Genomic DNA, 24,485 nt, shown 5'->3' with positions numbered 1-24,485 from the left:
CTCAGCCACCCTGCCAGCCCCAAGACTGCTTTCTTAGCATCTGTTTTACTTTACTCACCTTGAAAAGTGGTAACAATAATTGCTTCAGGGGATCATCTTAAAGATTAAGTGAACAAAAGATAGAAAAATATTCAAAAATACCTGGAACACAGCAAGCGCTCTCATGGTCGGTGAAATAGACCGTTAAGTTACCGCTTGTCACTAGTAATGCAAACAGAGCAGTTGAGCAGTGTTAGGCTGATGTGCCGAAAGGACACGGAGCCTTCTCAATACGTCTCATTTCTTTTGGAATTTACTCAAGCAATCTACTAATAAATCCTCACTTTATTTTAAGAGTCAACTTTCTGGGGACAATACCTTAGCAACCAAGCTTGACATTGAAATGTGCTGGTTGTAAGACTGATGCGGAGTTGAATAAATGCTGGCAGCACACTTAAAAACAACTAATTAGGAAAATTCAGTGAAGTATATTCCTCTGCTTATGAGAGCCCGTTGGAGTGTGTACAGAGTAAGAAGGTCTATTTTTAACACGATCAGACCTACACTGATTTGATTAGAGCAAATGGCAAACTTAACAGTCAAGAAAGAGGTTAATGCCCTTCTGAGCTTGTCTCCAAAGTTCAGAACTGATCTATTTTTAAACAATGAAGTGTGAAGAGCCTTGGGCTGAAAATAGGTACTGATCATGTGTCCTAGTAGAATATAGAACGTCAGTATATTTCATTTTCACAGAACATGAATCGAGCCGAGAGTGTAATTGTGTCCTTCTGACCTTTAATATGTTCCATACAGCGTCATGCAAGAAAATATAACTTTCAAGCTTATTTATATCATGCAATACTTAATCATTTTTTAAAAATATGTACTTGCTGATTTTTTTTTAATCTTGAGATGAAGAAAAGAAAAAAAAATCCTCCAATTGCTAGTTCATTCTGCAAATGCTTGCAGGAGCAGGGCCTGGGCAAAGCAGGAACCAGGAACTCCGAGTGGAATCCAGTGTTCCAGGAAGTGACTGAGACCCAGCATCATGCACCTGCTTCTCCCAGAATCTGGAGCAGAGTTAGGATTCCGATTCAAACGCTCTGATGAGAGCTGCGGGCATCCTGGGTGATGTCAGTTACTGTGCCAGATTATCTGCCCTGGTGATTTCCTAACCGCCTTCCAAAAATGTGATTAGTTGAAATTAAGTGTCTGTAGCAACAATATCGGGTACACTTAAGAGACTGATAGAATCATGATTCCTTATGAAGGACTACACTATTGTAACAAAATGGAAAAAAATCTGACAGGGGATGGGAATTTGGGGGGGAGGGGTGGGAAATCCCAGCCTATACAAAATTGTACCACATAATTCAACATTCAAAATAAAAATATATTTTAAAAAAATAAAGCCATACCAGTATCTTACAAGTGAACTAATACTCCCGATAGTATGCATAAGTAACAAAAGATTAGGAACTTGACATCGGAGTTCGGGTACAGTAACAGTGTGAAAGTAATTGACTCGCACTTTTTTTATGCTACTGCTTTTTTTCCTGTGTCTCCAGATTTGGGGAGACAGACAAACACATTGACTGAGTTCTTAATGTATGTGTGATAGTCATCCAGCGATAAACAGGGGAGGTGAATTTTAATGTGTGGCTTTCAGCCTCAAAGGAAGTGGCTCCTCTCTGCTTGGAGAAACAATGCATAATCCCTTGCTGAAAATACAAACAGCAGAGGAAGTCACATATGGTTCATTGCCAGCGTAAAACACACTATATGCATTCTAAATTGTGGAGAAAAGAGTATGTCCCCCCGCCCTGGGGTAGACTGTCATGGCCTCACAGGGAAAGGCTGGCACTGACTTCACCAGCCTGGTTTTTTTTTTTTCTATCAGTTTGCTAGGTCTGCCATAATGGAACCTAACCATGGGGAGCTTAACCAATAAATATTTATTTCCTCACAGTTTAAGAAGCTAGAAATCCAAAATCAAAATCTTGGCACTCTGAAAGCTTGTGAACCCTCTCCTCGGCTTACAGATGACTGCTATGTTTATGTCTTTTGTAGTGTTCAAATTTATTCTTAAGAGAGCAGGGTCATTAGATTTTGGCCCAGCCTAAGGGATTCATTTTCACTTCATAGATACCTCTTCAAAGGCCATATCTCTTAGTAGAGTTACTTTCTGAGGCTTCAGTGTAAAAGTTTTAGAGGGGAAAATCCAACACCTGACTCTTTACAGTGCTTTATAAAACTCTGGCTAGAGACATGAGGGTTTGATGTCCATTCCAGCACCTGCCTGGTTTTATGGCCTGACCCGATTTCCTTAGGTTCTTATTCACAACTGCATATAATGTTATGCATGGCTCATTTCTGTTGCTGATATGTTAAAGACAAAAATGTACTCACATGCATTTCACAACTTCTCAACAATGAGTTGTTATTCTTCAAATGTCTTTCTCAGTGTCACACTATCTCTGAAGCTGTAGCACCTGGTGGTCATGTGAGGGACAGTGTCTTTGTTTTTGTTCAAGAAGCCTCTGGACATACATTTGCTGAACTTGGCAGTGCAAATAAGTTTTTATCACGTCGAGTGGCTTTAAGTCTTACTCTGAAAAGCATTCATACACCTTGCTCATACACAAAACAGACAGCTGGAGATAAATTGTGCTAGAGTTTACAGAAATCCAATCGCTGAGTCTGAACCTGGGTCTACATATTGGGAATGAGAGGAAATATCCTCTAATGAACATTCTTGCCAATAAAAAAAATCCTTCATTTAGAGTAAGACGTTCTAAGTTTATTTCTGCCATTTTTCTTTCTTTTACAACCGAACCTGGGTGAACATTCAGAGAGTTTTATAGAATTTGCTCTGCACCTGAATGGCATCTCAATGCAGCAATATGTTCCTATGTTCTGGGAAGGCAAAGCAGTGTGACTGGGCTGAGGCTAAATTAATTTCAAATTTCATTTGCATTCACATTGTAAAGTTTAAATACAATGACTTCAGAGCAACATAGATGTGTTTAAAAACTCTAACTACAAGATATTAAAATGTTTGATTCAGTGCATCTTAGAACTTACCTTGCTCTGATCTAGTCATTACATGTCAGCCACTTTGATTTTAGCTACTTCATCATAACTTTCCATTTGTAGATGTAGAACATTTTCGTTTGAACGCTATTAATGCAGCAATCAAAGGTCAAACACTTTCCAAATGAGAAATGGTAGGAAGTGCATGCCATTATTTAAAAGGCCACTGCCATTTGCTTCTCTGTCTCCGTTTCTGATCATCTGAATGTAACTGGTACTCACACAAGGTGTAGCATCCTGTGACCATGTAAGAGAATGTCAAGATAGGACGTGGGAGCAGCTGTTGAAATGCTGCTTAGGACACTCACACCCCCAAGCAGCATTCCTAATAATCCCAACTGTTCCACGTTCGACTAGCTTCCTTCTAATGCTACCACGGAGAACCAGTTCCTGCCTGCTGGATGGGAAACCCAAAAGGAGTAGCCATTTCTGGACCAGTCCTGGCTATTAAGAATATGTAGGGAATGAACCAGCAGATGGAAAATTTCTCTCTATTTCATCTGTCTACCTCTAAAGTAAATATAAATATGAATATTAACTACAATTCATATTAAATTTGGAAGTATAATTTCCTCTATCATTGAGATTTGGATCTCTAGAGACTTATTTGTTTTAGGAACAAAACAAAAAAATTTTCACACTCAGATACTTAAGACAGGGTGCTTTATTGAACAGAAGGCTTGAGTCATATTCTCAAAAGATTCTTAGAATCTGGGTTGAAGCCTCATGAATTGTACATTAGGGAAAAGGAAAAAAAAAGCCGTAAGTAACACAGAGATGTCATCTTCAGCAGGTTGTCAAAGCCCTCTTATTTCTCCTTGTTGGTACTTGTCTACCATAGAGGCAAGATGATGGCAAAGGACACAGAATAATCCTGGGTCTGTTGTATTGCAGCCCCAGAATATTCAGAACATTCAGATTCACCCCATCTCCAACACCTTCTCTGCACCTGGCCGTGTGATGGGCTGTTCATCTGTCATTTCAGAACTGCTGTCTCTTTCTGCTGCAGAACCAACAGAAAATTTTAGAGATCCTTTAACTCGTAAAATAGATAGTTTTTTCTGGATGTTTGTTTATAGCTTTAATTTTTACATTTTAGCCTCATACGCATCTGTAGTAGCGTAAGAAACACTCCCAGAAAATAGCCTCCTTGGAGATTCTCAGGACTATTACAGTTACTGTGGCTAACAGTTTTCACATACTGCCTTAAGAAATAGACCTTACCTGGACCAGCATCAAACTAAACTGTGTTTTGTTAGTCTATGAAAATTTTACTTTGATTCCCAGCTTTCTTTCAACGTATAAATGGATATGGAAAAACAGTACTTCATGCTTTTCATGTTGAATGCTTCACTTAATAAGTTATCTCACATAAAGGTATAAAAAATGTGAAACCAGTTCTACCGTGTTGCTTTTTCAGTCTACTTACCGGGGATCCTATGCTCAATTTACAGCATTCTCCATTCTCCAGTGGGAATGTAGATTGAACCATATATGTAATTTAAAATTTTCTAGTGGTTACATTTAAAGAATAAAAGTGAAAGTGATTGGCATCGTGGGGCAGATTAAGCTGCCTGATCACTGTGGCAGCTTCCTGTAATGGAGTGCTGGTTGAAGTCCTGATTGTGTCGCTTCCAATCCAGCTGTCTGGTAAGGGGTCTGTAAGGTAGAAGATGGTCCCCATACTTGGATCCCTGCCACCTGTGAGACAGGAGGATGCGGTACTTGGCTCAGGTGCAGCTGCTGCAGCCGTCTGAGGAATAAATCAATAGATGGAAGATCTATTCATGTCTCCCTTTCTATTAGTCATTGAAATAAATGCACATATCTTATAAAAATATCAAAGGAAATGCAATGTTTTTGTTAACCAAATAGATATAAAATGTTGTCATTTAACAAAATCAATGTAAAAATATAACTGAGACTACATGTGTATATTTGTATTAAATATTCACAATCCAAATTATATTTTCTATTAGTGTGTTTTGATTTGCATATGAAATTTGCCTCAAAGGTCCTCCATCTGTAGAATTCATAAAGTTTTTAGTTTAAAAAATATATCAACCTCTCCAGGTTTATCTAAATATACAATCTTCTGGTAACTTAATTGTCAGTTTGTAGCTTTAAGCTCAAGAGTTGAAGTTAAATAAATTAAAAACTCAATTTCTCAGTCACAGTCAGCACATTTCAGGCATTAAGTAACTTCATATTGCTAATTACCGCCAGATTATGCATTGTACCTCTAGGAACACCTGCAAACTTGTAGATAGGCTTGGCTATCTTGCATTATGTGATGTTGGTCAAATGGCAACCTCTTTGAGATCCATTTCGACAACAAAGTATTTCATTGAATTGTAATACAATTCAGTGGCATCCAAAAACCACTGAGCAATATTGGCTGCCTTCATCACCGTGCATGCTAACACCTCATTTAATCAGTGCTGCCTGCATTCTCTCTATTATGAACCCTTTGAAGTTAAATGAAAGCTTCCGTAAGTTCCATCTGTGGCACATTCACAGTATGCATCTATTTTCATAGAAATACAGCGGAGTTCAGCAGCTGCCTCAAGTCCATTAATATATTTTTCTTGGTATCCTTGGCCCCAGATTTAGAATTTTTACTTTTTTGAAACATCATTGTTTTGTGATCATGTCAGAGTTATCAGAGAAAATTAATTCATGTTCAACAGGATATGTATTATTATTATTATGAAGAATATAGTTGTCTTTTAAGATGTTTTTTGTTTTCCACTATATTTACCTAATTTCCTCTACATTTCCACAACTTTTCTGATGAGACAGTAATGCTTCTTAGTTTCCTGACATATAATTGAATGCTGAGCATTGATGATTTTACTCTGTGCATTAAAATTTTTATTTTCAGAAATTTCCGATTCGTTGTCAAATCAGCTGTATCACTTTATAATAAAACTTCACTTAGGTTGAAATTTATGTATGTATATATATTATTATTATGTATGTAATTATTTTAAATAATTACATTAAGTAACACATTTAATTATATGTATTTAATTATATTGTGTAATTAGATATATATTTTAATTATATATTATATAATATTGTATATGTAATTTTTTATTTATCTGTTTGATTATTGTATATAGCCTTTATCTATACTGCTGAGGAGCCACTGTGCTCTTTATACCTTCCACTTTCTGAAATCTTTAATGATTGATTCATCTCATGATTATAAAGTAAACTAAAAGCATGTTATTGCCAAAGTCAAAATAAAAGTAAGAAAAAAGGAAGAGAGAATGTAGCAAGGAGGAAGAAAAGGGTGTTTTGTATTGTCCCGTTTTTGCAACTGTATGGATGAAATATATGAAATCTATTTTCTTTATATAAGTAAATAATGTGTGATTGTGAAAAAAAATAGTAGTTGTTGGGGCTTCCACTGCTTCTCCCATGACATCGCCAAGCAGTTGGAACAGAAGTGGAACAGCTGAAACAGGATCTGGTACCAACAGGAGATGCTACCACAGGTTGCTGCTCTAATGGCTCGGCCACAATGCTGGCTTCCAGAATATTGCATATGTTTTTAACTGGAACCATGTATTTTTAAAGAATTCCATGACAGATTTATCTTCTATAAATACTATAGGAAGAATTCATATTTATAAAAATATGCCATTCAAATTACTCAACAATGTACAGAATCGGGCCCAGTGCGGTAGCCTAGTGGCTAATGTCCTCGCCTCACATGCGCCAGGATGCATATGGGTGCCACTTCTAATCCTGGCAGCCCCAACTTCCCATGCAGCTCTCTGATTGTGGCCTGGGAAAGCAGAAGAGGATGGTCCAAAACCTTGGTGTTCTGCCCCTGTGTGGGAGACCCAAAGGAGCCTACAGGCTCTTGGCTTCAGATCAACTCAGCTCTGGCTATTGCGGCCACTTAGGGAGAGAATCAGCAGGTGGAAAATCTTCCTCTCTCTCTCCTCCTCTCTATATCTGACGTTCCAATAAAAATAAAATAGATCTTTTTAAAAAATACACAATCTAAAAAGTACAATTAAGCTGAAGAGTTAGATACATGTATTAGCCTGAAATATTCAGGCTAAAAAATTATAATGATAGTGATGACTTTTTTCATTGTACAAGAGAAAAAATTGCAAAATGTAAAGGTAGGTGTTCATTTTACATGATAAGTTTTTTCTGGCTGTTGTCCCTTGCTTTCTTCTTTCCTTCCTTCCTGCCTTCCTCTCCTTTCTTTTCTTCTCCTTCTTTCCTCTTTATCTGTTTCTCCTTTTTGATGTCATGTGTAGTTATTGACTATTTCTTATACTACAGCCCTAGATGGCATCAAATATTACAAGTGTGCCTTAGCTTGTTTTGCTGTGTTCAGTTTTCTGTCACTGTTTTTGAACTTGAAGTATTTTATTAGATTCTGTGAGAGAAACATCTTTACTCTGCAAAACTCTCAAGAGAGTGTTGAGAATGAAGTCTGATTTTGACCCAGATGAGAAATCTTTGTCACACCTGGACTTTGGCCTGTTCCAGGATGGTAATATTTTATGAAGGAGTATCAGGGACATTTTTCCCATCTTGGAACTGAAGACTGTATGGAACATTTCCCCAAGGCATTGTATCTAGTGCTTGGTCTAAGATAAGAGCTCCGTTTGCTTTTGCTCTTTCTCATCCCTTAACAGAGGTGTTTCCAGTTTCTGTTCCTCTGAAGGAATGCCGTACATTCACTGCCATCTCTTCTCTGTTGAAACCCAATGGTGAATACATTTTTGAGACTTGACACTTGGTAAAGTTTAGACTCTCTATATCTATTCCTTATCACCTATTTGACCTGCAAGTTGGTGATTAATCCCATATCCAACATGTCTAAGCTGGACCTGAATGTGCAGAATGAAATGAAGCATCCAGATCTTTTAATTTATCTTACTCTAGAAATGAGACAAATCAGAGAAAAGGGAAATGTGCCCTGTGCCCATTTGACATCCAGTAGATAAACAAGCTTCGGAAAGTGTGATATCCTGGTCCATTGTAGGCTGATTGGATTTATGATTTTTTGTTTAGAGTATTCTTTCTGGCATTTTTTTTTGTCCTTGCTGTAATATTAATGCCATTAACAAGAAACAGGAAAATGCTTTTTTTCCTTCCTGTTGGATTCTTGTCAGTTGGTACAAGTTTGGTTGTTGAGTTCAGAGCAACACAGAAGAAGTCATGTCATAGCTGATATGAGCTGATGTGGTTTCATTTTTCATAAACAAATGAGTAAATGACAACTAAAGTTCTTGCACATAGAAATTCTGGTTTCACAGATAGAATAATAAAGAAATGGCATGTTTCAAAATTTGAATCTTGTATTGAATATATGTATTGAAGATAGAAAATTGAATGTTTTGTGTATAACACTAGGTATAGTACACCAAATAATGCCATGGAAGTAAACATAATTCCTGACCTAGATGAGATACAGATTGTTAGAGTGTATATATGTTTGGATTCTAAATTTGAATTATAACATTTTGCCCCCAATTCTTTCAGATTTCAGCACATTTTTTCTTCTAGAAGTGATTAATATCTCCTTTAAATTTCTTCTTGTCATTTTTAGGAGATAGTCAACTTCAATTGTCGGAAACTAGTGGCTACAATGCCTCTTTTTGCTAACGCGGATCCTAATTTTGTGACTGCCATGCTGAGCAAGTTGAGATTTGAGGTGTTTCAACCTGGAGATTATATCATACGAGAAGGAGCTGTGGGTAAAAAAATGTATTTCATCCAGCATGGTGTGGCCGGTGTCATCACAAAGTCAAGTAAAGAAATGAAGCTGACAGATGGCTCCTACTTTGGAGGTTAGTCAAATATAAAATGTCAACAAGATGTAATCCAATCCTTATTGAGAATTTTCAACATGTCTCATTGGTTTGTTGGCTTGAAACATAAGGTTGTATTTGAATTCTGATAAAGGTACAAATGCTTTGTTTACAACTGTCGGTGTCGCGGGTACATTTTAGGAGGACTTACTACTTCATCGCCTGGGTTATCATTTCTGCCTCTTCATCTGAAACCAAGTGAGAGTGGCTTACATCAGGAGGAAAACGGATTTTTTCTTTCTCAGAGAAGTTGAAATGCTGTTTCTCCACAGTCCATTTTACAATTTTCTTTTGTTTTTTGCTTTTGTATTTGTTTTTTTCTTTTTTATTAAATCTACAGGATGATCTCTGATTCATTTCCACCCTATTTTTTTAAGATTTATTTATTTTTATTGGAAAGTCAGATTTACATAGTGAAGGAGAGATTGAGAGGAATATCCTCCGTTCTCTGATTTATTCCCTAAGCAGCCGCAAAGGCCAGAACTATGCCGATCTGAAGCCAGGAGTCTGGAGCCTCTTCTGGGTCTCCCATGCAGGTTCAGGGTCTCAAGGCTTTGGGCCGGCCTGGACTGCTTTCCCAGGCCACAAGCAGGGAGCTGGATGGGAAGTGGAGCTGCCGGAATTAGAACTTGCACATGTATGTGATCTCGGTGCGTACAAAGCGAGGGCTTCAGTAACTGCACCAGGCCCATTTTCACCATATTTTGTTATGACCCACAAGATGGGGTTGAGTGAATAGAAGAACAGAAAAGATACCTGTTTCCTGTTTCTTTTGTTTTCCCAAATTGCCAATATTATGGCTGTTTACGTGATTGACCCATGTCTAGCTAAAGGGCCATCACTATGTCAAGGAAAGCTGAAGAAATATAGCCCATTCTCGGGTGGAAATTTACTTTCTAAAATATTCTACAAGTTTGAGTTGTTTGCAATGTTTACCTAGGTATATAGTTCTTTTGGCCTAAATATGAATCCAATGTGATATTTCCAACTTAATCCATTACCACATGAAACATACTTGTGTACCTCTGTTTATCTCTGTCTTTTTACTCAATATTAGGAGTCTTGGTTCCTACCAGCTACAATTTTTGTACAGCATACAAAAATTGCCTGGTAATTGAATTACTGGGGCAAATACTGTGTGTTTTTAAATGACAGAAATAACAGCAAGTTGCTTCTTTGATATGACTGCCTGTTTACTTTCCAAATCTGTTTTAAGGTTTATTTTCTAAGCATGACCTTCCCTCAATATTTATTTTTGCATTACTGTTACTCGAAGTGAGATTGAAACATCTGTTCATTGATTTAATACATTGCATTTATTTTATATTTCTATTCTTTGAAGCCTTTTTTAATGAGTTTGTCATTTCAAAGCCAATTTATAAAAGCCTTGTTAATATATTTTTAGTCGTGCTGCAATATTTTACTCGATGATTGTTTATTTCTTAACTTTATTCACAGTATCTGTTATTCTGTTCCTTACTGTTGAGAATTTGAATCTGTCTGTACTTTCCTTAAGGCATTAGTGACCATGTGCTCCTTAAACAGGTTTTGCACACTGCCAAATGATGGAACAACTATCCCTAATACCTTCCATTTTGTTTAGTTTTTTTATATTTTATGATTACTTCATTATAATAATCGCTGTATTTGTTATCACAGCCCATGTTTCTATTACAATTTTTGTATTATTTTCTGAGTATATTGTGAGGTATGATATACATGCAAAGTATATTTGTGAGTACAGGTTGAGGCAAGATTTTATTTTTTTTCCTGCCTCGAGATGCTTTCTCCACAATCAGTAAGAGAATTTTTTCCTTTGTACAAAACATTTCTTTAATAATATGTGGAGTTCAAGAAATTAATAAGGACAAACTTCTAATTTGAAATGTTTTTATTATCAAAATAGCTGTAAGTTATTATCCATTTATCTATTATGGCTCAATAAGGCATATTAAGTCGAATTAACTAACTTCTTTGACGTTTCACTTACCTGCTGAGGATGATTTGGAACTTGGGAAGGTTTCCTAGATTCTCCTTGCATCTGAAGACCTTGGCAGCTTCGAGGAACACTGTATGGTTTTTGTGGTAGTGTGTCGGTCGACATTTGGTGGTTTTGTCGTGATTGGAGTATGATGTGTTTTGTGGAGGGAGAACAGAGATTTGAAATGATGTTCTCATCACGTCATATCATGGATATATTCCATCAAAAAGGTCATAACATTTTTGACATTAGCATCCTCATCACACTAGCGGTATAGCTTGAGTGATTTCTCCTCCAAAAAGTTACACTGTTTTATTACCCTTGCTCAATTCTTTATTCTTTGGAAGCTGGAACTGTACACAATTGACAAATAAGGATTGGGGAATAGCAGCATGCCAAAGGGACACAATGTTACATGATTATTAGCAATTATTATGAATAAGAAACATAACTGATCGCTACCGTTATTCAGTAGTCCAGCCTTCTTTGTACCTGTATGTTATCATTTATAAAAACAATTTATAACTTACATTACAATTCAATTCTGTTTTATCAGTTGTACTACTCAGATTATTTCTTATGTGGGTATCAGGGGCCGCTTTCAATTGGTCTCTCTGTCCTTTTATAGTATCTCAATTATTGTGGTGTATTTTTGTTGTCAGTCATTTCCTTTTAAATTTTGTCTTCTTCTTCTGGAAATGTAAGATGTTCATGGATTTTCTTGTACGTTTGTTACCCTGTTTGGAATCATTTGTTTCTCCCAGGAGCCCTGGATTCCATTATTAGAGATGGTATTTGAAACAAAAATCTGGGCAGTAGATGAACACATTATCACCAGAGATACACTGATCTCTTCCTCTTGCTATTCAAGAACTTCTCACTCAACATTAAGAGTCTAGCTTCACACTTTCTACCATCTGTTTAGTTAATTGTTGAATTGTGGTATACATGTACAGGAGCTTCCAAACAGTTAATCTGTATACCCGAGAAACAACTTTATCAATTAGAACACAAGTGTCAAGTACAGTTACTTTTCTGGGTTCACAAACAGCACTATCTTAAGTTAGCATCTTCTTCCTCCATCCCTTCAATGATGTTTCTTAACGCCAGTTTAATGTGTTTATGTGCTTTTGTCACATTTTACACTTTATTTGGGAATCATCTGTTCTCCTACTACATGATTTTTAAAAAAATTTTGCAAAACATAGGTTAACTTTTTGCTATAAAGTTCACCACCTGCGCATCACTAACTTAACCTTGTTCTTCCAAATTCCACATCAGCTGCTGATCTGTTTTAAATTTTGCCTTTGTCATGTGCTTGGAGTCATGGGGTATATTATGTAATTTAAATTAGTGTTATACAGGAGATTAATTTTCTGCACTAACCACTTGGCCAGTTATTCAATTCTCTTACTGCATATAGCAGTTTTGGGGTCAGTTATTTGGAATTTTCAATATAGGCGTTATTGTCTTCTGCAAATGGAGGTGACTTTATTTCTTCATTTCCAATGTCATTTGCTGTCATTGTCTTATTTTGTTGGCAAGGACTTCTCAGTCTATGTTAAATTAGAATACAGAGAGAGGATATCTTTGCCCTGATTCCATTTTTAGGAAAAAACATTCAGTTTTCATCATTTTATCTGAAGCAATTTGAATTTTTTTTTTGATGTTCTTAACCCTGTTTGATACTGTTTTCTTAGATTCTAACACTTCTGAGAATTGTTTGAATCCTGAGTGTCTACTGGAAGCTGTCAAGAGTTTTTTAGTTTGTTTTATCAACACTGTGCCAATTATGTCATCATATTTTTTTTTTATTCTTTAGAGATTTAATGTGAAAGAGTGCATTGATTTTTGTGTTTTGAAGATTGAGCCAGTATTGCATGACTAAAGTACTCTCAATGTATTAAAGTATATAATTATTGCTGGGCTTTATTTGCTGATATTCTGGCTACAGTTTCTGCATCAGTGTTCCTGAGAAAACACCGGCCTGTGCCTTTTTAATCCTCTAATGTGTTCCCTGACTTTTCTATTAGGCCAATTCTCATTTCACAGGATGGATTGGAAAGGGCTCCTGCTGTTTTATTTTCTGAGAAATATTATTGAGAATTACTAACGTTCTTCTCATAAGTATTTGGTTTACTTTTGTAAGATCATTCTATTACTGAAAAATGTAAATATAAATTTCACTGCTGATAAATTTAAATGTATATACTTATATTGTTCTATTTCTCACCGTGTGATTTTGATTAGCTTATACTTCCCAGGTATAGTCTTATTGAGTGTGGATTATATTAACTTTCATAGAAGAACAGAATTTTGGTATTATTGATTTAGTTTGTTCTTTGTGTTTTATATTTTATTGATTTCCACTGTAATTCCTGCTTATATCCTACTCTGACTTTGGGAATCAGCTTTTCTGTTTTCTTTGTTTTGCTAAGGTGGATGATTTCATCATTGATTTGTATACCTTCAACTCCAGCATACATATTTCATGCCACTTACTATAAATTCCTCTCTAAGTACTACTTTCTTCCCACATACTTGTCATCATATTTTAATTTTTAATAATTTCACACTTCTTACATGTATACATTCTTCTTTGTTCTGTTTAAATGTTATACAATTTGGAGCTATCTCCTGTTATCCATATTTAGTTTAATTGCGTTACAGTCTGAAAATATATCTTCTTAGATTCTTTCTTTTAATTTAGTTTTAATATGAAGAAAATGTAAGGTAGTAAGAATATAATAGTAATAAAAATTACTAAAAAGTTACTAAAATTTACCTTAAAAAGGGCTTCAGATTAAGATACTAAAAATATCATTTGTTTCTCCTTATCTAAGAAATTTTAAAATGAGTAGGGTTGATTCTTGCATTACATTGATTTTAAGTTTGCATAAACTAAGCATGGTGCATTCATAGTCCCGATAAACAGAAGGACCAGAAGTTGCCTCTAATCTTCTGACATAAATCAGTAGGCCTCATCACCAAACACCAAATGATAATAAAGTGGAGAATGAAAGAGTAAGATAGGGAAATGTTTTCAAAGCTAGATCAAATTTCTATGAAGATACAGAAGTATAATTTTAGATCAGGTCATTACTTTTAAGCCATATTAGGCAGATTCAAATGCTCTGATATAGCAGAGAGCAAAAGAGACCAATTTCTTTGCTCTATTGGATGGTTGTTTTTGAAAGAAATTTTTTTTAAAAAACCCAGAAATTTCCGATAAGTGAATCCACATCCTATTGGAGGTTAACATTTTGGGAGAACAAAGAGGCGTGGGGAAAGGTAAAGGAGTACCTCCCATCCCATGGTCCGTTAGGATTGAGAATGAGAACCATGGTGAACGGGCGAGAGGCTTAAGGAGACCCTTCCTTTCTATTCCAGCTTGATGGGTGGTGAGTCATTGAGTATTGCAAAGTTCAGGGATCAATAGTCCTGCTTCTGCATTCCTTCTTGACCGCGCCTATGAGATAGATTTTATCATCTTAAAACGTGCCTCTGCATATGAGAAAAACAAGAGTCAGAGAGCAGTTAGTCTGGCTGAGTTCTTGAAAAGGGACTTTGAAAAGTCAGCATTGAATTTCAACTCTGTTCCTCCCGCCTTAGCTCACTTACTTTCCAGAGGAGCATGATTATCCTCTAGGGATATAAACACCAAGCATTTTAAACTTGCTTTTCTGCAGAGCCTTCCATAGGTTTTCTGTGTATCCAAATGCTAAGCCTTTTGTCGTGTACTATAATGTGAAACAAACCCATGGAGAGGAATAATTCCCATCCCTGTTGTTAATAATGTCCAGTGCTATCTAGTTTTGGGGAGATTGCAAAGCACTTTGTGTAGCTAATGTATGCAATTAAAAATTTTGATGCTTAAATGCAATTGATAAGATTTTTTTATTATTTAAAGCCATATATTTTAAGCCACAGGCAATCCCTGTTATGGTAATGTTTCATTTCTTGAAGGAGTGAATCATCTGCCATCTGTAGTTTGTAGTTTACTTCATTTCTGCCACGTTACATGTTCTTACAAGCTGATACAGGTTTTCCAGAATGTATGAGGTAGATGTTGACAGTGAATGAACAATTTTATTTGCTCCATTTTCCTGTTATATTTATAAAGAGGACAAGACAGCAGCCAGGAAGAAGCAAAACTCATACAGTGTTGATTCTTAGAATTATCTTTTTTACCCTCAAGTTTTGTCTTTTTTACTTACTCTGTATCTTTCAGATATTTTTGTTCATAAAGTTTGTTTAAGAGGTGAGGTAATCAGAGATATTCGGGCCATATTCAGGGGTAGAATCGTCCAAGAGGGGAAAGGTGGAGGAGAAAGCACTGAAAGTATAATATATCTACTTTCCGTCTTGTTTCCATGGGAAGAGAGTGCCACTCTCCATTGCCAAGCTGCTGCTTTTTTTTTTTTTTAGGTTTATTTTATTTTTCTTGGAAAAGTAGATCAGATTTACAGAGAGGAGACACAGAGAGAAACTTCATTCATCCACTTGTTCACTCCCCAAGTGCCCCAACTGGCTGCAATGGCTGGAGATGAGCTGATCCAAAGCCAAAAATCAGTAAACTCCTCTGGGTCCCAAGGCTTTAGGCCATCCTCTACTGCTTTTCCAGACCATAAGCAGGGAGCCAGATGAAAAGTGGAGCAGCCAGGACATGAACTGATGCCTCACATGTTATCCCTGCATATTTCAATAATTCTCTACCGAGTTTCTGAATTTCTATATATATGTAAATTATGTAAAATTACTTTATTGGAAATTCTGTGATACTGTTGCAAACTTCAAAAAAATCTAACAGGTTGTGATTCACTTTAGAAAGTAACATTGCTTTTGAAAATTGTACATGTTCTTTCTGTTTTGAAAACAGCTTGTTATATTTTGATTTTTATTGTTCTGTGACATCCACGTTTTACTTGTACTATTCAAATGCCAACTTTTGTAATAATACTCTTTGTATGCTGTTGAAGGAATTTCATGCAATAAAAATGTCAGTTCCTTCCCCCTCCAGTTTTTGTATGCATGTCCTAGGAACAGAAGCAAGCAAGAGTTTCAATAAATTCTAACTGTATGAAAAACTGCTTTAGAAGAGTATGCATCACCCATAAGCACAGTCTAAGAAGAGTCTGTTTTCTCGAATGATATTTTCTTTAAGATTTTTCCCTATAGAAAATCTGCGTTGGTGATCAGAGTAATTAATGGTCCTTATCTTGAAGTTCAGAATTTCCCATTTCATGCCTTTGCTTTTATAGCTCCACAAGGGATAGCTTTGCATCATGCTCGTGTGCTTGTTGCATCACTTCTCACTTTTATTGTTTGATTCAGTCTGTCATTTTTTTAAATTATCATTAAATATTATCTTTTCTATCTTCCACAGGCAAGTAAGTGAATTTCTCTTTGTGTTTTCATAAGGTTTAACCTATCATTTCTTTGTTTTAATTACTATTTTGTGTCATTCTCACATTTTACGTTCTGAATTTCCTGGGTTTAGACACAGTTTACAAGTTTGAATATGCAGCATTGGGGCACAGTGCTTGAACTATCCACAACACTTAGTAATAATTTGTACAATATATAAATAGATGGATGGATGGATGGATTCTTTCTTAAATATTTTTAATCTTTATTTCTTCTTCTATCAAGCACTAAAATGAAAATAGTAATAAAGTCACTCATTTGCTTTCATATATCCCTGCATTAAACTCACTGTCTTAACATAAGAAACTGATTCAAATGATAATTATAAATCACAACTTTAAATAAACCCAAACCATACTGATTTCTGGAACATTAGAGTGAAGTTACTTGGTAATACAATTCTAAATTGACCACAGTGAGTTAGAAGTTAGACAATAGTGGCTGTGAAATCTACAGCAAGGTGGGAGCAGACATTTAGTCTAGTGGTAGCTAAGACCTCTGCATCCCAGCTGGGAGCGTAGGGCTCAGTCCCCAGCTCCAGCTCCAGTCTCCAGCTTCCTATGAGAGCAGACCCTGAGAGTCAGTGATGACAATTCAAATAGCTGTTCCTGTGAGTCACATGAGAAACATGGGTGTTGTTGCTGGCTCCTGATTTTGAACCTTGCCAACCCTTCTATGACCAGCATCCGGGGAGTATACTAACAGGAGCATTTGCTCTCTCTCTCTCACTCTATCTCTGTGTCTCTACCCCTTTCCCAAAATCAGGCCTCTCTGTCATTTTGCCTTTCAAATAATTTTTTAAAAAATAAGATTATATCAAATAATGCAGTGTGATGCTGTCCACTAATGCTTTCCTTGGTGTAGGAAAGGTCCTGTTTCATATACTGCTCAGCAAGTCAGCCATTACGCATTTGCTCCAATTAAGCACTTGAAATATGACAGCTCATACGACTGAGGAAATTAGATATTTAATTTTGTTTACTATAATTTATTTAAAATAAATATTGGTCACCCTCTGAAGTTAGGGACAAAACAACTCTAGGCTGTTTTAATAATAGAATGAAGAGAATCTGCAAAAGGATTCTGTCCAGCATGATACAGGAGCTGTTGCCTCCATTTCTTCTGAAATTCTTAGAAATATTTCAATATTTCACTTAGAAATTCACTATTTAGTATTACGCTAAGTGGCTCTAGTTCATTCTGCACTGTTATAAGAGATTACTACACATTGAATCAGTTTAAAAGAAAGAATTGTTCTCACAGTTCTGCAAGCTGTAGAGTCCAGTGTGATGCTCCTTGCATCTGATTAGAGAGCACAGCGTGGCAGGAGAGGAACAAAGAAGGCTGAACTGACATATTTAAAGCTGCCCTTGTGATAACCAAACCAGCCCCATCGTAAAGAGATTAATCCATGTCTAAGGGTCTCCTGACCTCGTCCTTTTCTCTTAGGCCCCATCTCCTAGCATTGCTCATCTGAGATTAAGTCTTCAATTTATAAACTGTAAGGGACCTATTTCAATCACAGAACTCCCTAGGAGTGAAGCTTTCTCACAAATGAGTCAAATATGTTTCTTTCTTATTCCCTCTGCAAATAAATATCAAACACTTTTTATATTCCAGGCAGTGTTCTAACCTTTATATATATATATATATATATATAATAGTGAATAGAATAACATACTTGCTTTTAAAAATATTATACATTATTTGTGAACATGTAGAAAAATTAATGGATTCATGAAATAATTTCAGTTAATAATGAATGCTATAAAAATAATGCTTCATTAATTGAAGAACAGTTCAGCAGATATCTTAATGCAAAGAAATAGCTAGCTGATATTAGTCTGATGGAGAAGTGTTTCAGCATGGAAAATTATAAGGGCAAAGTCCCTGAAGTGGGAGTGGAGGTAGTGGATTCCAGGACCAAAAGAACGCCAGCACTACTAGAGGGAAGGAGATGAAGAAGTTCTTAAGATGTCTTGCAAACAAACTGTATTTTTATAAGGTGGCCAGATATGGAAAATAAGAACTCTGTTCATGTGAGAAGGTTGTAATGAGAATAAGGATTGAATTGAATAAGGCGTGAGATTAGGGTTAGCATTGTGATTCAGCAGGCTATGCCACCACCTGTACACCCATATCCCTTATGAGTACAGGTTGGAGTCCCATCTGCTTCAATTCCAACCTAGCTTCGTGGTAATGATACTGTGAAAGTAACAAAAGATAGACCAGGTCCTTCGGCCTCTGACATGCCTGTGGGAGACTTGACTGAAGTTCCAAGCTCCTGCCTTCAGCAAGGCCTAGTCGAGCTTTTGTTGCCATTTGGAAAATGAACTAGCATATGGATGTCTCTCACTCTGTGACTCTCTCTCTCTGCCTCTCCCTGTCTTTCTGTATATCTTTGTTTAAAATAAATAAAAACAACTTTCTGTAAGAAGAAATTGGATTAAAGAAATAAACAGTGAAGATCCATAGGGTAGGGAAATTGATGGAAGTAATACGGCAGAGTGAGCTGGAAATACAAGAAGTGGTGATCTTATTGAATAAGATTAAAAAAACAAGCTTCCTTTTATGTGAAAACCTACTAAGGTCAATTTGTCTTTGACTTTGACACGTGGCTTTCGAGTACATATTTGTAGCATAGCATTTGATTTCATTACCACGTTTTGTTGAATAGTATTTCTTATATAGTGCAGATATTAAAATTTAAATAATATCAACCTGTTTATTTCTTCAAGGTTTCTAATATGTCTACCCCTTTGTCATTCCTGTCAGTTCTTAATAGAAGTCGTGAATACGAATTTGACAATTAAACTTCATGTTTTGGGAATATTTCACTTAGTACTTACTTGCTATAAAATCAGTTTGTGCATCACCCCAATATATCAATAAGATTGTATGGAGGGCCTTTGGGAACTTTGGCAGCTCATCATGAATGGGATCAGTGCCTATATACTAAACGATCATAGAGTTAGCTCATTCCTTTGCTACGTATACAAAGTGAGCAGTCTGGAACCATTCAGAGACCCTCAACAGAACCCTGACCGCAGACCTCCGGCCACTTGTGGGAAATAAATCCCTGTTATTTGTAATCTACCTCATCTGTGGCAATTTGTGTAGCAGCCCAAATTAACCAAAATAATGCTAGATAAGATCTCAAGAGTCCTTTCAGGCTGCTTCTTTTTCTATTCCTGTTCATTTGCTTTCCAGCCTCATTTTTGGTTTTCAGAGTCACTGGACAATATCGCTGACTAAGATCTTCTTGCCCTACTTCAACAAAATCTGTTCATCTCTTGTCACAGTCAAGTGTGATTAATGAGCTAACAATAGTAAGATACTTTGAGTGCTTAATGTAAAATCGTACAAACTATTATTCTGTTGTGACACTTTCTTTAAAGGTCATTGTCATGCATTGTATTTGTGGAGACTAGGAGAAAACACATGGGAGAAATTTGTCTCTGAAATGGCACAGTTCGACTAAGTATGCAAGTTTAACAACTACACGGAAAGAGCTGGGTTGTGATTTCTTTTTTTTTTTTTTAATTTTTATTATTTTTTATTGGAAAGGCGGATATACAGAGAGGAGATACAGAGAGGAAGATCTTCCATCCGATGATTCACTCCCCAAGTGAGCCGCAACAGGTCGATACTATGCCGATCCGAAGCCAGGAGTCTCTTCCGGGTCTCCCACGCGGGTGCAGGTTCCCAAAGCTTTGGGCCGTCCTCAACTGCCTTCCCAGGCCACAGGCAGGGAGCTGGAAGGGAAGCAGGGCTGCCGGGATTAGAACCGGCGCCCATATGGGATCCTGGGCGTGCAAGGCGAGGACTTAACCACTTGCGCCACCGCGCCGGGCCCGTGATTTCTTAATATAATTACATTTTCCTCTCAATATTTTGTCTATACCATGATCAGATGAGCTTTCTGTGGGAACAATTAATGTTATCTTTTAAGGCACGAGTATACCCTTAGAAGTAATTGAAACTTCTTTAACTTTCTTCAAGTTTCATTTTCATGCTAAATTAGAGTAATATGTTTTCTGCCTATGAAGTTTGATGGGTTGTTTCTCATTTTGTAGTGTTTGAGATTAAAGTCTAATTTCATAAATCCCCAAACAACACTCTGTGAGTAACCCATGTTCTTAAGAATCCGCTGTTTGAACAGGTTAATTTGGAAAGCAGTGGTGTCCTGCAGTTAACTTTATGTGCATCATTACTGGAGGACAGATGGCTGGCTTCTCACTGTGTCCTCATTTCAACTTTCTCATTCGCTCCTCTTTCGTGTGGCTTTCCACCTGTCCTAATGATGGAGGCATTTTAACTCTGCTCCAAGTTTTACTTACTCTTAAATTTGTTCTCTCCCTTCAAGTCTGAAAGTCCAAATTGCTGAAGCCAGGCAACCAACACAGTGACCACCCTCATTGAACTATTCACCAAATGTGCTTTCAAAGTTGATGTTGGAAGAGCCTGAGTGTATTTTATTCAGTTATTTCCCTTTCGAATGGTTAGAAATTAAGTTTCTGAATTCTATCTTTAGGATCAAACTATAAAAGGATTAGTGGGTAGCATGATGTGCTGGAGTATCCTATTTACTGAGCAGTATCTAGTACAATTTCTGGCATCAGTACCTAACTGCACATCCGAAGACAATGTGTATACCACCCAGGGACTCGGGGTCATCATCTGGAAAATGAGATTACTAAGACAGATACTTCTATAGCTGCTTCCAGCTCAACAATTCTGTTGAAATTGGGCTCTCGGTGGTTATTCTGCTTGCCAGATTCTTTGTTTTATTTGAGTATCATTCTGAACATCTAAAATGTTTTCTTGCCTGTTCTTGAGGCTGCAGTATTTTTAAAGAAAGGCCGCCTTTTCGCTTATTGCCATCACTGTGGGTATTTTCTAGACTAGTCATGTTGCATTTTGAGGAGTTAGGGAATAAAATAGTATTTGTAGTGATTCTTGCTCTTGTGAATATGTAAGTCTCTCATGAATAGTGAGACAAGTAGAAATGGTTGAGGCGGTGAAGTTCAATGACATGCAGTGAGAGATGTGAAGAGATTGGTGAGGAGTCTGGGTGCTAGACTTGAGGTTCGAGTTGCTAGTGGACATTGAAAATTCATAGAAGTTTTCCAAGTTCCTACTTCCATACCTATAAATTGGGAACAATAATTTCTTCCTCACTGGGTTTGCTTGCAGGGATGCAGAATTATCTGGCCAGCCTGTAGGCTTTAAATGAAATTATTTGGTCTGACTTTCTCTAGGCAACCACAGGTAGGATTCAAAATTCAATACTTCTAGAGCAGGGTAATTGTTTTAAAGATTCATTTATTTATTATTGGAAAACCAGATACAGAGAGTAGAATTTTCCAGCTGCATGTTCACTCCCAAAGTGGCCACAAATGGCTGGAGCTGAGCCAATCTGAAGCCAGGAGCCAGAAGCTGCTTCCAGGCCTCCCAAGCAGTGCAGGGTTCCAAGGCTTTGGGCCATCCTTGACTGCTTTCCCAGGCCACAAGCAGAGAACTGGTTGGAAAGTGAAGCCAGGACACAAGCCAGTGCCTATATGGGTATCCCAGCGGTTGTAAGGTAAGGCTTTAGCCAGCAGGCCATCTCACAGGACCCAGAAGGCTAATTTTTAAACTGATAGTTTTTAATTTTCAGCAAATGCAGTCATAAATATCCAAATGGTCTCTGGCAGGGTAAAGGTTGCAAACCCCTGGTTTTACATTTTGAAGTACCTCCATATTTTAATTGGATGCTCATGTGAAGTCCAATTCTCAGTTTTAATCTCCTCTTGATTCTGTGTTTGTCTTAATTCAATAGCAGTGAAGAATAAATCTTAATCGATGTTTGTACACAGAAAAGTATACATACATTTGTGCACATGCACATATATACAGCATGGAATAACACTCTAGAATTTCCCAAAATTCACATTTTCCAAGCAACTAGTTATTAATGCAATAGGAATTGTAGTTATTTCACATATACTATGTAATTTCATATTCGATTAAAATAACTGTGAAATATTCCTTGCCATTTTCTATGTTGGTTTTCCAAATGCATTAGAGGGAAAATGGAAACATATATATAATTCAAACACTAAATTGGCCAGAAGCATTTTTATAAAACTTGGAATTATGAGAAGTCTGAAAGATGTGTGAACCTAGAGATAAGTTGTGACAGGACTGGGACTGCCGCTCCTAGGCAATTTTTCTTCTGTATTTTCTGCAAGTTGCTTTCCAATGATATTGTTCCAGAGCATTATATAAAATAAGATTCTTACCACCTTCAATTGAATTATGAAACGTATTACACTTGTACACACACGTATTTCTTCTAGTTTATTGTTGTATAGTGTATATTTACTGATTCTAAACATGCTCTAATTAAGTATTATCTGTCTATTACCTGTGGAGACCCTTCTCCATGCCTAACTTTACTTACATTGAAAAATTATCTGTGAGAAGAATTCAGCAATGCAATAATGAAGCAGACAAAGTTGGGTTATTTAAAATTGTATATCATCACCTGTTTTTGCATGGTGTAATAAGGGTAAATGGTATATTAGAATATCCCTAATGATTATGCACATTTAAAGTACATGATTATTTTTAAAAATATCTTTGGATCTCGTGTCATCTATTACCAAAGCAACACATGCACAGTATATTGACATTGCAATGATTCAATGAGTAGCTCCCCTTGCTGAGACAAGCATTTGTGCCCCACTGAAAAGAACAGGGACTTTACAAGGTGTACATTCACATCAAGTCATTGAAACCACTTATAATCCTACAGTTATACTGAACTTAGATGAGAAAGATAGCCAATGACTAAAATGGATAAAAACAAATTCAAAGAAATAACATTTTATACCTTAATAAAATTGAACAAAAAGTTTAAAAAGTTATATTTAAACTTTAGTTGAATATATTTATTACCTCACTTCATATTTACTAATCTTTGAATTATGGGCCTTTTCTTTTTATCATGAAAGGTTCATTTATTCATTTGAAAGTCCAAGTTACAAAGAAGGGGACAAAGAGATTTTTGCATCTACTTGTCCACTGCTCACATGGCCACCACAGCCAGGACTGGGGAGACAGAAGCCAGGAACTGGAACTTTATCCATATCTTCCAAGTGGGTACCAAAGGCCCATATACCTGAGCCATTTGCCGCTTTCCCCAGGCCATCAGCAAAGAGCTGGATCAGAAATGGAATAGCTGGAACAAAAAACCTGCACCGCATAAGAGATGCCACCTCTGCAGGTGGTGATTTTACTCTGAGTCCTTAAAATCAATATGTTAAACAATCTCTTGTTAAAAGTTTAAAAGATAGATTTAACTACAGAACATTTACCAATACCTCCTGCCCCAGCAAGAGATTGGAAATTGAAGTTTTGAAGTTCAGTATGTCTTAAATACTGAAATAATTTACAATAATAATATTTGTGCATGTTCTGTTATAATATGCAGGAGAGAATGGATATCGAGTTTTGGATTTAGAATCTCTGATGGACTACTTATTAAATAAATTGTGTAAATATGTAAAGCTATGATTAGTTGTCATTAGACCATACTTCCACCCATATGTTGTCTGTCACATCTGTCTCCTTTTCCTGTCTAGTTAGAAAATCATCCAGAGAAAAGTTGAGTTTCCATTTCATGGGAATCTTGGACTTGATATTAAGCCATTTTGTATTAGACTTTAGTTCCTTTAGTATCAAGACATTCTGATGGCATCAATAATTCTGCTTATATAAGGGATTTTAATTAAGTCATTTAAGCATTCTAGAGTCTAAATGTTTTGATTGACTTCTTTGGTTAAACTCGATACACAGGTGTCTGGTTACTCCACATTTTGTAGATACAGCCTTTCTAACATATTGTGTTGTAGACTGGGATTAATTCTTACAACACTTCATGTAAACTATGATTGGATTAGGTGTGGAAGAAGAAGAGGATGTTACAAATAAGAAGTTACATATATTATAGATGTCAAAATGTTCCTTGTATCCCGGACAGATAATCTTAAATGGAAATTTCAGGCAAGCTAAACAAGTGGAAATCACTCTGCTTTAATAAATCCATCCTAAATGTAGTTTGTATTGTAAATTGTTAGAGAAACAAAACAAGAAAATTAAAAAGCTTCCCTTCT

At 36.4% G+C, this 24,485-nt stretch overlaps 1 protein-coding gene across 1 annotated transcript in view; it reads left to right on the top strand.

Annotated features, from left to right (window-relative positions):
* Positions 1-24,485, top strand: part of HCN1 (hyperpolarization activated cyclic nucleotide gated potassium channel 1) — a 241,984-nt gene that overhangs the window by 199,237 nt on the left and 18,262 nt on the right. The window contains exon 6 of the mRNA XM_040977681.1: positions 8,657-8,897. Within this exon, the coding sequence (XP_040833615.1) occupies positions 8,657-8,897 (241 nt within the window). The remainder of the gene's footprint in view (positions 1-8,656; positions 8,898-24,485) is intronic.

Source organism: Ochotona curzoniae, unplaced genomic scaffold, assembly GCF_017591425.1.
Source record: "Ochotona curzoniae isolate NIBS_2020 unplaced genomic scaffold, NIBS_Ocur_1.0 contig_2754, whole genome shotgun sequence".
NCBI classification, from domain to species: Eukaryota; Metazoa; Chordata; class Mammalia; order Lagomorpha; family Ochotonidae; genus Ochotona; species Ochotona curzoniae.
The sequence above is the reverse complement of the archived record's forward strand: the minus strand, read 5'-3'. Positions and strand labels throughout refer to the sequence as shown.